The sequence below is a fragment of the Gossypium raimondii genome, chromosome 9, assembly GCF_025698545.1.
Source record: "Gossypium raimondii isolate GPD5lz chromosome 9, ASM2569854v1, whole genome shotgun sequence".
NCBI lineage: Eukaryota > Viridiplantae > Streptophyta > Magnoliopsida > Malvales > Malvaceae > Gossypium > Gossypium raimondii.
This window is the reverse complement of record NC_068573.1, coordinates 36,890,434-36,905,189: the sequence shown is the minus strand read 5'-3', so window position 1 is coordinate 36,905,189 and position 14,756 is coordinate 36,890,434. Positions and strand designations below refer to the sequence as shown.

Genomic DNA, 14,756 nt, shown 5'->3' with positions numbered 1-14,756 from the left:
ATAACATACACCAGTTTTGTTTTCCTATCTCTAATCTAAACTTACCGTTGCAATTTCAATTTTAAATCTCATTAATTATATTTTATTTTTGGTTGTTTTGCTAAACCCCCCTAAGTTATAATCAATTCTTTCTCCTACCCCACCTATATTTTATTTCTTCCATCTACTTTCTATTATTACTTGAATTTAGTTTTACATATTTTCGATATTATTTACTTAAAATGACTTTAGCTAAATATACAACTTTGAAAAATTTAGTAAAAGGGTACACAAATTTCTGTTAAAAAAGTCCAAAAATTTATGTCTACTATACCACACTGTCATTTTCCCTAATGTAAAACCAATACCCTCTTAAAAGGACAAAACAGCTTCTGTTTTTTTTTTTTTTATTTGTGTTTTCAGACAAAATAAAGAAGACAGTCACATTAACAGAACTCTGGCTCTAACTAAAACGGAGTACCCAATTACAGAAAAGCTCTTAAATTTTCAAAATCACCTCTCGAGAAAAAAAAAACTTTAAGAGTTATTATATGAGTAGGCAGTAAAGGCATTGAAGCCACCACTTATAGTAAAAGGAGAGCTCAGCTGTTTCAAAACCAAGCAAGAAGAAGCAGTAAGAGTTTTTGTTGCATGGAGAGGACATCAATGGGAACAAGTATAACAAGGAGAGCAAAATGGCAATACCCTCCAGCGCAGCCAACACCAAGAATCCTTCATTTGCCACGCCGCCCTAGAAGGAAAGCACCAAAGCCCAGTCCTTCGAAGCAACCCACTTGGCAGAAAGACAGAAAAGGGGTGCTGGAGAGATTGTTTGATCAAGAGAGGTCTTTTGCGAGTGGGGCTGTTCCAGTGATGCTTCTGACTCCAAGGGAGAGTGAGGAGGAGAGGAGAAGAGGGAGAGTGGAGGAGGAAGAGAAGAGAGCAAATACTCATAACAGTGTCGTCTTTGTTGAAGAAGAGAAATGGAGGTTCCAAGCTGAGATGTTGAGAGCGGAATGTAACTTGTTGAGGATGGAAAGAAAGATTGCCATTAAGAAAATGGAGAGAAGGAGAGTTCATATGGAGCGGACCCTGAAATCTGCCCTTGAAATTTTACTTTCTGTTGGTTTCTTTTCTCTCTTCTTTTTTCTCTGTGTTTCGTTATCATCATCATCATCATCATCATCATCATTGTCTGTTTGGTTCTCGAGAAAATATTTATCAGTTTAGGAGAAGAAATAAAGTTAGGTCTTTAGATTTCTAATCACGTGGAACGAACTAGGGAAAGCTGACTGTAATTAAGTTCAAGAGACAAAAAACTTGTCTAGTACAAGTTCTGGGATTTCAGGGGGGATTTTTTGTTAGGTTGGTGCTGTTGATAGAATGTGGGGGAAGACGAAAGATGCTTATTGAAAACAGACATTTGCGTTTAATTAACCTGAACCTCAGAATGTCAGATGTAGGCATGTCACTGTTGATTTCTTATCCAGATCACATATTTATTTATTGTTTTTGTTTGATACTGTGTGCTCTTTTTGTTGTTGCTTGTCTTCATTTGCTTGGTGACTAAATGTACAGTGTTAAATTTGGCTTTTTGACTTGTTTAAAGTAAGATGAGGCATTGAATAATAATGTTTCCTTTGTTTTTACTGTTCAGCAAGCAATTCAATGACATTGCGTTTGGGAATTGGTTTACAGGGAAGAAAGAACATTTGTGAAGGGAAGGATGTGAACTTGGTGTTGTTGGAGGAGCAGATCAATGATTTGGTGGAGAAAATAGAGAAACTGCAAAAGAGAACAGGTGTGAAAGAGTTAGAGGTTAAAAAATGCAGTAACTTTGATAAGCATGTATGTTTACTCCAAAGGCAGCTACAGAAATTTGGGTTTGGAGGATTATCTGATGAAGAAATATGTGTGAAAGAGATCCGAGAGATGGCTGAAGCAAGCTTGTCAATCAAAATCAGCAATGAAGGGAGTGGCAGCTTTGCTTCTACTTCAAATCATCATAACCGCAATGTAAGACAATAATCAAACTCTTATCTGTTAATTTATTGGATGGGGAATTTTTCACTTAAAAAACCAAATTTGCAGGTGGAGAGTTTGAGAAGAAAGATGGATGGATTACTAGAGAGCATGGAGGAGGAATATGGTTCCCTGCTCTCCACTTCTGATTTGTCATCTTCATCATCTTTACAGCAATCAAACAAAGTAAATTCCTTGGATCATCACTGTGTTTAACAACACAAGCAAAATCGTTTTTGTTTTTGTATTTTAATGAAACAAAAGAGTTGTAATGGGTTATACAGGAGGAGAAAATGGGGCATGAGACAAGAGTGTGTTCAGGACATTGCAAGGCTATAGTGGGGAGGGTGGTAGAGCAAATTCGTGGTGAGACAGAACAATGGTCCCAGATGCAAGACATGTTGGGGCTGGTAAGGGATGAGATGGAAGAACTTCATGCATCTCGTGATTTTTGGGAAGATCGAGCACTTGATTCTGACTGTCAGATTCAATCCCTGCAATCTGCTGTAAGACTTATTTCATAGTTAGCTACTTAATCCCTGGAACTATATATATATATATATATGTACTTAATAATTTAATGGTTGGTTTGATTAGGTGAAAGAATGGAGACAGAGAGCTGTGTCATCGGAAGCCAAAGCTAAGGAGTTAGAGGCACAAATATATGTGCTTCGTCAGGAAATGGAGAGATTGAGGCAAGGCAGAGATAGAAAATCAGTGAGGCCCCAAATTGCATCACCAATCAATCAATTAGAAGCACAAAATGAAACAGAGAAGAGAGTGCTTGTGTGTCGGTTGAAGGAAGACGATCCTAATCCCAAGGATGGAAGACGAAAGCCCCAGACATGCAGACGCTGGCCCCTGACAGATATTGGTAATATCTCAACCCTGAAGAAGCAGCAGCAGTCTGGTGAAGCAACCTTGCCATTGTTTAGCCTTCATAAAGAGGAAATGAAACGTTCATTATAGACCAACTGAAGCATGAATATAAAACACCAGGTTCACTGTTTCAATGCTACATGATCTTGTGACAAAACACGAATCAAGGGCAGGACATTGATGATGGGGACGGAGATAAAAGGGGGCATGCAAAAAGGTGTAAATCTGATCTAACTTAACTAACTTTAGCAACAGCACAATCTTGAGCTGGCTACTGAGTTTGATGTATGCAGATGGTAAAGAGGTTCCCCAAAATTATTATATCTCATCTATCTTGTTAATGTTAAAATTTTGCCTCTGCTTGTTACTGTGAGCCCATCTTTGATCAAATAAATATGAGCCAAAATATATATATATATATATATATATATATATATATATATATATATAAAAAGCCCTTGTACTTTTTCTTTTCAAAATTCAATAATTTTATTCCTACTTGATAAAAGTACGATGAAGTCTTATATTAAGAGTCAGATTGCATTTTGACTCCTTTATTTTGAATAAATTAGTTATTATACATTAGATTAAAGAGTAAAATGGACATTAAAAAAAAACTTCTAGTACAAGGGCCTCCACGATACTTTTACCTTTTACTTCAATATTTTTTTATAATTGAGGATAAAAGTGAAAATGCCAAGAATTGAACCCAAACTTTCATGCCACAACACAAATATTCTTGTCACTAAGTCAAGAGGTTAAAATTTTATTTCCCGAATGTTTATAGTATTACTCTATCCAATTATGTTTCTTAAAATGTTTGATTAAATATTGTTGGTCAAGAAATTTTAGTTATTTGTTTAATTAATCTAGAACAAAATTTTAAAGGTTAAATTGATTATTGATAACGCAAGATTTAGTTCTCAGATTTTTTTTAATTTTGGCTCATGAAATTTTTTATCCATATTAATTTTGAGATTTAGAAGTTTTCTCAATTTTAATCTCGACACTTTGAGATTGTGCTACACTAACTTTAGAGAACTAATTTAAAAATGTTGTCAAAATTAAAGACGAGATATTACTTTATACCTATTGTAAAAGGATAACATTTTATTTGGAAAAGGAAACTATAATATTTTGAAGAACTGAAATTAAATATTTTGCGTTAAATTAAATTATTAATTAAAAGGGTGAAAGTCCAGCCTACCTTTTTTTTGGCTTTGCCCGACTTACAAAGTATTAGCCATTAGGATATGTAATTGGTAAGAGAAATGTACTGTACCCCTACCCAAATGCAGTAGTTTTATGTAATATATGCTCACTTCTTCAAAAGATGCTGGTTTCAGCCTTATTATTGAAAGCAAATTCAAACATTTGGTATAATAATGATAATAATAATTTTATAAGAAAAGAGGAATGTCTATGCTATTATTTAAGAGTTTTGCTAAGTTAGTGTCACGGTCACTAATTCGATTAGAAAATTACATAAATGCTCTTTTGTAATTAGAATAAGTTATACTTTTCACGGATATTTAATAATTTCATTTTAACAAAAGTAAATGATCTACAAAACCATATGCACCTTGGTTCCTAAACACAACACTACTCCAAATAATTGCTAGGAAGGGATTTGGATTAGGGTGGCGCCTCTTGGGTAGTTGAAAATGTGAAAGATAAACCAATGTTGAATTGCCAAAAAAAAAAAAAAAGGTTTTAATGAAAAAAGTGTATTAGATTACTATTTGGATGAAAACTGATGTAATAGATCTCCCATCTATTATATTAAAGGGTTTCCTAATGATATTGTTAAAGGCTAATTATGATCAATAAATAAAAAAGGAGCTCTGCCTCTCAACTGTTAACTTCCTCAGCTCTCTCACACTGCCAACCAATATACAGGTTATTAGGTCCAAATGAAAGCCAGGATTTTGATTAACTCCCAAGATCTGGGATTAAAAGCAAATCAAGAGTTTACTTTGATGGTAATAAATCTATAAATATCATCCTTTTCTCAATTAATGGATTCATTTAAAAAGGGGGTTTCGGATAATTAAAGTCTTGATTGTGATCATGTCATTGTTGGGGGAACAAATGATAATGAAAAATGCTTAAGATTTTGCTGCAAAAGCATTTGCCAACCAAATACATAATTGCTTTTCATTGTAATTCTACTTCAAGACTAGCTAAAATCGAATTTCAGATAACTTGCAAATCTTGGATTTAATTCAAGAAATAAATGGAACAACTCTATAAATATCCCATACATTTCTCGCAAACCTAAACAACTTCAATTCAGTGTTTTCATTTTTTACATATATTTTTCTTTGATTTTTGTTTAATACTCTTTTCCGAAATGGTGCAGAAGAATGCAATCCAGGGTCGCCAAAAGATCACCATGAAAAAGATAGCAAAGAAAAATAATCTTCAAGTAACCTTCTCTAAACGCCGTGCGGGGCTTTTTAAAAAGGCTAGTGAACTCTGCACCCTTTGTGGAGTTGATATCGCAATCATAGTGTTCTCCCCTGCAGGCAAGGTCTTCTCTTTTGGCCACCCTAATGTCGACTCCGCCGTCCATCGGTTTCTCACTCGAAACACTTCCAGCGTGCATTATGACATTGTCGAAGCTCATCCAAATGCTAACATCCCTGAGCTTAATGCACAAATAACTAATCTTCTTGAGATGTTGGAAGGTGAGAAAAGGAAGGGCCAAGCACTTGATGAAGTAAGGGAAGCTGGTCGAAGGCAATGCTGGTGGGAAGCCCCCATCCATGAACTCGGGTTGAGTGAGCTTCAACAGTTGAGAAATGCGCTGGAGGAGCTGAAGAGGAATGTGGGGAAACAAGCCAACCTGATGCAGGCTGCGGTTGAGTGCAGCAATGGCTGGCCATTTTTGAAGCCAAATGGTGTAGGAATTAGTAATTTTGGCACTCAAGGAAATGAAACGAATGCTTCTTCTAGTTTTACTCAAATGCATAAATTTGGTCCGGACCTGTATTTTGATTTTTGAGTTTGTGGCAACCAGAGTAAAATATTTTATGTTCAAAGTGTGGGAATAAAAAATTTCTATTAAAAATCTTTGGTGGGAGTAAGATAGATTTTTACCATTTCTAGCAAAAAGAATATTAAAAATACCTTTTGGTACTAGAATTTAGCTTCAATGTTTTAGTTGGTACCTGAGTATTTTTTACTTGAGTTTGATTTCAATGTCCAATTCGGTACTAGATTTTTTTGTCCAAATTAAGTACATATATATTTTTATTAGCGTATACGCTTCAAATATTCATTAAGTCACATGATGCCATTTGATCAGAGTACCAAATTGATTATTAAAATCAAACTTAAAGACAAAAACCTCAAATATTTAATTAATATTAAAATTAAATTCAAGTATTAAATAATATATTAATGCGTAAGGAGGCGAAAAGTCCCTTGCTTTCTTCTTCGCTTCTAAAAGATGAATTAAATAAAAGTTGATCGGTATTTATTTATAATTTACAAGAAATACATTAAAGATTAATAAGGAATTTTATACAACACATTTAATGAAAAATCAAACGTATATAATGCATTAATTTCTTATAATGCTAATCTAAAGGCATTAGATATGAAAGAAAACTCGTGAAAGCCAAGAACTTGGCGCCTAGAATAGTAAAATTGTACTTAAATCCTTTCAAAATTTCAAAATTATAATGTAATACAATAATAAAATTGAAGTTTATTCCCTTCAAAATTTTTAATTTAATTATGCCCCTATTCAAGAAATTTCCTACTTCATCCTTAGATCTAATGGTAGATGGCTTGTATTACTTAAATCTTTGTTGACACCAGGTTTCGGATTCAAATTTTAACAACTCTTTCTCATAAAAATAAATAAATTTCAATGCTTAATTTATTTTGATTTTATCCAATAAATTTTTCAAGAGCCAATTAAATATTTAGAAAAACTATATGTTTAATAACTCAATTAAAATATTACATGTATAAAATTTTATTTTACTTTAAAAGTTTTAAAAAACTTTTTTTAACAATCTCATTAGGTTTTGATTATATTGCTTTTCCTGACATAATACCTACAACTACCAATAGCCCCTCCGTAATCCATAATTTGAACTCACATCCTCATGTATTGGCAACAATGTCCATGCCAATCGAGTCAAGACTCAATCAATTAAAATTTTAAAATAAAAAAGAATTGAGATAAAAGTAAAAAGTGCAAAATTGATGAGATGGATAGAAGGAAGGAAGAAAGAAAGAGGGGAATCAAAGGGTGTTATGATCACGAGTAACGACTTAGGGGTAAAGTGAACAAAGGAGTTAAGGAGCTGATTGGAGGAGGAAGTAAGTTAGACCAAAAAGCTAGTTGAGTCAAATGAAGTAGGAATGTAACATGAGATTGCAACACATTTTAATGATATTAAAGATATTTCGAAGATCGAACATAGTCCATTTCATGGAAAAGATGCTTGTTGTTTAATGAGCTACAATCCTTGTTATTGAAAAGGTAACATCCCATCCCCTTGAATAAACTTGAGGTAAACAAATAAGGGGAGCATAGAGTAATACGGAGTAATTAAGTTTGTTGATTTTGGTATGGTATTGCATGGCATGGTTTATGCATTTGAGACTTTTTTTTTGTTTTTTTTTTGGTTAAATTATTAGTCTAAGATATTAGATAAGCATAGCTCAACCATTGAATATTTGTATTGTTAAAATTCTGGTTAAAAACCATTACTGAATGCTTTAGGTTTGTGAGGAGAGAGAATGAAAACTTTCAAGGAAAACATTGTATGTTAATAGTTTGAGGTTTTTAGATTGTGCATCTGAAGTTGAATTTAGATTCGATCGAGTAAATTGTAAAATACAAGAATTTCGGACATTAGAATTATAAAATACCTAATTGAAAAATGTGTTTAATATGTTTAATTTGAATACTTTATATATTTGGAGATGAGAAATTAATATTGCTTTTATACTCGGTTAATTGAACGAGGGCTAATATGAGACTAGAATGTCAAGGGTTGAAAGAAAGGTGAAGGCGGAGAACAAGCAACAAGTCTAGTGACAATTAGGTTTCGAATTGAACCAGGTGTGTCAATAGGACCCATATCTCACAATTCAACTCAACTAAATCTTTATAATGTTTCATTATGTTTTGTGAGTCGTAATGGTGTAACAGCCCTTTTTCAGTTGCGTCGGATGTTGGAAAATCAAGTTTGAAAAACGCAGCGGAAAGCAAATTTAGGAAAAAACTAGAGTTTTAATTTTTTTTCCAAAACAAGAACTTGGTTGTGATATCTAAAATAATAAAAATTTAATCAAAATTGTACCTTTTCGATTTATTTAGAACGAACGCTTCGACCGAGTAGTCTTCTCCGCTATCCTCAAGCTCACATCTACAGAGTGAGCTCGTTTTGAATTAGAAATTTTTTCACCAAAATTACCAGTGAGATAATTTTTTAATTTCTCTAAACTTTTGGGTCAAGTTATAATAAAAAAATAATTTCTTTAGAAAAATTTCTCTCTACAACTTTCTCTTGAACCCAAGTATGAAAAATAATGACCCAAGACTCTCTTTATATAGGAAGAGTTTAGAAAGTTCAACTATTATTAAACTTAATCCTTTAATATTAAATTTAATAAAATACTATTAAGATAAGTATTAAATTAAATTTAATATTAAATCTATTAAAATAATATTATTTTGAAATAGTTAATCAGAAATAAAATTCTCTGGTAGAGCCCTAGTAATAGTGTAATTCTTCCACTGCTCAATCACTGAATACCCACCTTCGCCGACCATTTTTTGACCATCGGAATGCCACCGTCGCAGCTGCTGACACCCCAAGCTGGTTCAGTTTCTATTGGTTCAGTCCGGACCATTGACGACTTGATCTGTCCAGTCCAGCCACTGGTTGGATTGTCAGTCTAGTTTCACATACTCGGCCCGGTTCAACTAATTTTTGGGTATTAATCTCTGTTTTGGGCTCTCGAGCCCAATTTATGATATTAGGTGTAATTTTCAAATTTAATTACCCATTGCGCCAATTGTCTTACTTGAAAATTGATTTCCAAAAATATCATATTAATTTTAATTAATTTAATTTTATTTTATCAAAATTAATTTTTCAAAAAAATTCTTTAATCAAATTTTTTAGTTGAACAATTCTTATGACCACCCAATTTAATTTAACATCGAATAAATCAAATCAATTAAATTGTTTCTAAAGTCGTAGAATTTACTTCTAATTCAAATGTAGTCCGATCAAGCTTTTATGGAGCAGTGGAGGGACCACTCAGACATATACAATTAGGCTCTAGTAATTGCAATTATGTCCAGAAGCATTATTCCGATAATTTGCAATTACTTAATCATGGAGTCAGTCTACAAGAAGTATCATGACTGAAAACTCCTTATTGTATACTTTTTACAAAAATAATTCATCTGGCTACTTTGTCAAATGACATCGTCATGTGTGTGTTACCCTCATATGATATCTTTGATTCCTTTGAGTTAAATCTATTCACTTAATACAATCCTATTTTATCTCATTGTCACCATTGTGTCTTCTTAATGATTACTATGATCATTGTCAACAAATGACAGTGATAAATTGCTCGTTCGAGAACAAACAACCTGTGGCCACGTTCCATATTTATCAATTCACACAATGCCAATGAGAGAATATTGTTAACTCTTTAATTGAGCTATGAATTTCACTGGTACTAGTAAAGTCATGCCATAGACAAGTCATGTACCCAACATATCGGCTATCGGCTCGATCATCTTTAGAGCACAAGCCTTCACTTATATCAAAGCACATGAATTACATATGCATGTTCAGTGACTAACTCAGGATTTAGGTAAATCACACCATGAATGTAGCAAATGAATTAATTTACAAACAGATTCAGAATTAATTCATATTGGGTCTAATTCAATGTATCATTCTGCCAATGAATACATCTATATCTCTACCTGTGGAGTTAACTGCTCCGATAGCCAAGATTAATCATCTCCTCAATTGGAATTGTAGACGACATAATAATCATTCTCAATATTTGAATCAAATGTTCACTTTAATTCTTTTACAGGATTACGAAATCGTTTAGATTATCTACTGAAGTAAGTTGTCTTTCACGCAATATAAATGTTTTTACAATGTCACTTATCATCAATTTAAACTTAGACAATCAATAAACTAATATTTATTTGTCACAATTTCGCTATATATGCAAAATATGAAAGACAAAAATACAAAAGACATAACAGTAAACTGTAAAATTTATTTATTCATCGTTTAGATACATAAAAAATAATTATATGTTTACTATAATATAGACACATTTCCTAACATCGGAAATAATGATTTTGGGACCACAATTGTAACACCCCCTACCAGTATCCGTTTTCGAAATAGGGCATGAGGCATTATCGGAGTTTACTGAACATTTTCAATAATTCTGAGTCATTTATTATTCATATTCTGAAAATAATCACAACGTCCCTCTATTGGGCCCTTGAAGCCCAAAACATTCATTAGGAACCTACTGGGATTAAATCGGGATCATAGGGAATTTTTCGCAGGATCCTAAATATATATATATTTTCGAATTAGGTGCAGGATTCATACGGGTGTATCACATAACAAATCTTTTTATAAGAAATTGCATAATTGAAACCTTTCTACTCTTTCATAAGCTCAATTATATTTTCATCTAAACATTTACCATTCCAATGCATCTTATAATTAAACATATTATCATTCAACAGTAATTTGGCACTTGCCTAAACTTCAAGCAACAACATTGGTTAGCATACTTAAATATTGACAAACTTATTTTCTCGCCATGTCTCACTTAAATTTATTACTCATTTTAATACATATAATTTTCCTTGTATCAACATATCAAAGATAGTCTCATATTTACATGTCATAATACATATCATTTTCTTATTGTTTCTTCTTAAATATAAATCATTCAATTCATTATGACAATATTTCATGTACCATAATTTTTATAAGTTCAATGTATATTTATTCTAGTAGCAGTTCATAATCTTGAATATGCATAATTATCAGGCTAGTTTCACATACATGTATTTTCCATGTCATATTTCAGTATATCAAATATTTATCATTTCTATTTTTATCCCGTTGAATTTCTCGAAATTTAGATGGATTTTTAGGGGTACACTTTAGTGTACAAATTCGGGTCCATCAATTCATATTCATGTGCGCACATTTCCATTTCAGAGAGCACGCTTCCGCGAACCTTATTTCTTACAGTGGGATTACCAGTCCAGGCTAAATCCCCTGTAAGAGAGCACACTCCCGCGAACCTCATTTCTTACAACGGGATTACCAGTCCAGGCTAAATCCCTTGTAATATAAACTTATAGAGTATTGTCGGGATTACCAGTCTATGCTAGATCCCCTGCAACGACAATTACTCTAATGAGCTTGGATCTGAATTACCAATCCAGGCTAAATTTAGACCTTAATTTGGATTACCCGTCTGGGCTAAATCCATTTTCCATATATTCTTCGGGAGGGCTATATCAAGATCACCTGTCCGGGCTAGATCTTTTTCACACATATTCTTTAGGAGGGCTATATCAGGATAGGATCACCCGTCTGGGCTAGATCTTTTTTACCGTCAATTCCTTTTCAGAGATCCATCGAATTTTCCTTCCATTCAACTGGGATTTCTTCCCCTTTTTATCAAGTATATCAAAGTTTCATCAATTTTCATACAATAAACTTTCAATCATATTCACATCAATAACATACATTTCAAGCATTTAAGATATAATTCAAGTTACACTAACTTACCTCGTTGCTTGTTCGTGTTTACAATTTCACTAATCCGATGTTTTTTCTTTTCCACGTTCAAGTCTCGTATTTGAGTAATTCGGATCTTTATAAATAAATTTGATCATCATTTTCATTCATTTCATATTCTAATACATTCAATTAATGCTCTAGGCAAGATTACCATTTTGCCTCTAAACTTTTAATTAATGACGATTTTAATCCTTAGGCTCAGAAAAATAAATTCTTATAATTTTTTAATCCTTGTTTTAAGCCTAATTATTCCCATACATATCGATAACAGCCCATGAATTCTATAAAATATCAAAATTTTCCATAATTTCAACACTTTTCAATTTAATCCCTAAAACATGTTTTCACCCGATCTTGTTCTAATTTCATTCAATTTTATAATTTAAATAAATAAACAATCAATTTCATGCAATTTGGTCATTTTTGACATTTTTACAAAATTATTCATAAAGTTTTACTTTTATTCAATTTAGTCCTTGAGCCTAAAACGTGCAAATTATCCATGCTAGGTGAATATTCACACACACACACACACACACACACACACACACACACACACACACACACACACACACACACACACACATATATATATATATATATATATATTCCTCCTCCTCCTATCCATTCCACATCCTTAATTTATATAACATGCTAAATGTAACACTATCTATGATTTCACTATTTACTTGTAAATTTATTCAAAGCTATCCTTTTGAGTCATAGTTACTAAATTATTTTTATCTTGAGCTACAGAACTCCAAATTAAGATACAATAATTTTCCCTGAAACTATACTCACATATCTTCTTACCATAAAATTTTTAGAATTTTTGGTTTAGCCAATAAGTACAGTTTATTCTTTAAAGTCACCTCTGTTCTGCTGTCTAACAGTTCCAACCCTTCTTCACTAAAACTTAAATATCTTCTCGTGCAGGATTCAAATGATGTTACCGTTTGTTTATATTGAAAATAGACTCATTAATAATTTTAAATATATAAATTTAATCCCCTAATTATTTTTATTCAATTTTTTATGATTTTTCAAATTCAAAACAGGGGAACCCAAAATCATTCTAACCTTGTCTCGCAAAATTTATTATATCTCATAATTTACAATGCCATTGCTTACAAAGTTTCTTCTATGAGAAACTAGACTCAATAATCCTTAATTCCATATTTTTTTAATCCTCTAATTCAATTTTCACGATTTATGGTGATTTTTCAAAATTAACCTATTGCTGCTGTCCAAAACTATTTAGTGCAAGATGTTGATAATCAAATTTATAACACCCTCCTTTCCTTTCTCTACAATATTTTCTATCAATTCCTCTTGTTTCCTTCTCTAACATATCAAGAACATAGAACCTTATATAATAAAACCCTACATTAACATAAATTTCATACTTTTCAATAATATCAAACTCAAAATATATTGAAATCTTGATGTTCTTACCTTGCTCTATTGATTTCAATATTTAACTTGATTTTCTCTCCTCCAGCCTCTATTTCTTGAATCTAACTTGATATTCTAGTTTCTCATAGTCTCCTTATCAATTTTCTCTCTTGGTGACTATGGAAATTTCTTTGAATTCTAAGTGAAAATTGTGAATTTTTGGTGAGAGGACCAAATTGTAAAGAAAAGAAAGTTTCTTTCTTTCTTATCTCTTCATACGTTGGAATGCATGGGAGAAGATGATGATTTCTCTTCATCTTTCTTCCCTTTTATATTAATCATTTAATAATAAAATAATATTAAAATCTTAATAAAATATTAATTAAATAACATTTATCTAATTAATTAATTAAAAATATCACCAACATCATTATTACCTTCTAAAAGTCTCTCTCTAATTGACCATTTTGCCCTTTATAATCTTTTGAAATTTCATCCTTGAGTCATCATTTAATTTGGTAAAATTGTAATTTAGTCCCTCAAAATTCTTTGCCTTTTCAATTTGGTCCTAATTCATCCATTTTCCTTAGTTTCTAGATTATTCCACCCTTAAAGTATTTACACTATTGGTCCTTTAACTTTTTCATATTTACACTTTAACCCCTCAAATTTTGGGTATTTATTCTTGGGCAACAAAATTTTTCTCACTTTTGCGATTTAATCCTTTCTTGAATTAATATGTCATAATATACTTCCTAATGTTGACATAACTCAAAATTACCCTTTTTATCACTTTATTCCCTTATTTTACTATATCAGGGATATTATCTTACTATAGTAATTTTAGGTGTATTACAACAATTCCGACAAAAGAGTCCATAAATATATTTAATTAATAATTATGAGTTAAATACAGTATAATATTGAATCGTGATTTAATAATTTTTATTAATTGGTCAATTAGTCAAGATACAAGTGGTGTGTATTGAAAGTCAAGTAGTTTTGGAAAGGTTTTGGAAAGTCAAGTAGTGCCTAGACATTAGACAGAATTTTGAATGCTACATTAACCATCGAAATGGTCAAATAAATCCGTTTAATTTGAAAACCCCTATTTTGATCAATTTTTAGAAACTTAGCTTATTGGTTGCCTAAAAATATCAAATTATTAGGTTGTCTATGATTTAAGTCTAGTTTATTAAAAAGTACTGTCATTTGAAAAACTCTATTGATTCCATCATTATGCCTTTAAAAACTTCGTTTCATTATTATGTAGTGAAAAATGTGACACCTTTAATTTTTACTTGAAAAACTGTGTTTTAAGCCATATTAAGCCGATTATTAAATTTGTTCGATTTTTATCCAAAATTCCATGCATGCAAAAACCAAATAAAAGCAACCCATTCCACTGTCCATATTAACAAAACTTATAGTCTCGAAATAAAAACCAAAATAAATAAATTAATTAAAATACTTTATTAACTATAGATTTGAGACAAGACATCCGAATGGAGAGTCCGATCCTAACCTTAAGGGTTATCTGTAAGGAGTAAGCAAAAGGGGTAAGCTTAAATTATACAAAAAAGGAGAATCAAACTCAAGTCTCAAAGAAAATTTCACTAACTCTTAATCATCTCT

General features: G+C 31.8%; 2 protein-coding genes across 2 annotated transcripts; both read left to right on the top strand.

Moving 5' to 3' along the window:
- Nucleotides 1-438: 438 nt before the first annotated feature.
- Nucleotides 439-3,247, top strand: LOC105799397 (uncharacterized). Its single transcript, XM_012629925.2, has 5 exons — nt 439-1,101; nt 1,678-1,995; nt 2,071-2,187; nt 2,286-2,507; nt 2,599-3,247. Exons 1-5 carry the CDS (start codon nt 631-633, stop codon nt 2,968-2,970), a joined length of 1,500 nt encoding a protein of 499 aa, XP_012485379.1. The 5' UTR covers nt 439-630; the 3' UTR covers nt 2,971-3,247.
- Nucleotides 3,248-5,233: 1,986 nt separating this feature from the next.
- On the top strand, nt 5,234-5,887 carry LOC105797929 (agamous-like MADS-box protein AGL61). Its single transcript, XM_012627798.2, has one exon. It carries the CDS (start codon nt 5,234-5,236, stop codon nt 5,885-5,887), a length of 654 nt encoding a protein of 217 aa, XP_012483252.1.
- The last annotated feature ends 8,869 nt before the right edge of the window (nt 5,888-14,756 follow it).

Bases quoted from the DNA above. Each gene is read 5' to 3' on its own strand.
- LOC105799397 (XM_012629925.2), top strand. From the start codon at position 631: ATGGAGAGGACATCAATGGGAACAAGTATAACAAGGAGAGCAAAATGG. The intron at 1,996-2,070 runs GTAAGACAATAA...CCAAATTTGCAG, and splicing joins CAAATCATCATAACCGCAAT to GTGGAGAGTTTGAGAAGAAA. The intron at 2,188-2,285 runs GTAAATTCCTTG...TGGGTTATACAG, and splicing joins CTTTACAGCAATCAAACAAA to GAGGAGAAAATGGGGCATGA.
- LOC105797929 (XM_012627798.2), top strand. From the start codon at position 5,234: ATGGTGCAGAAGAATGCAATCCAGGGTCGCCAAAAGATCACCATGAAA.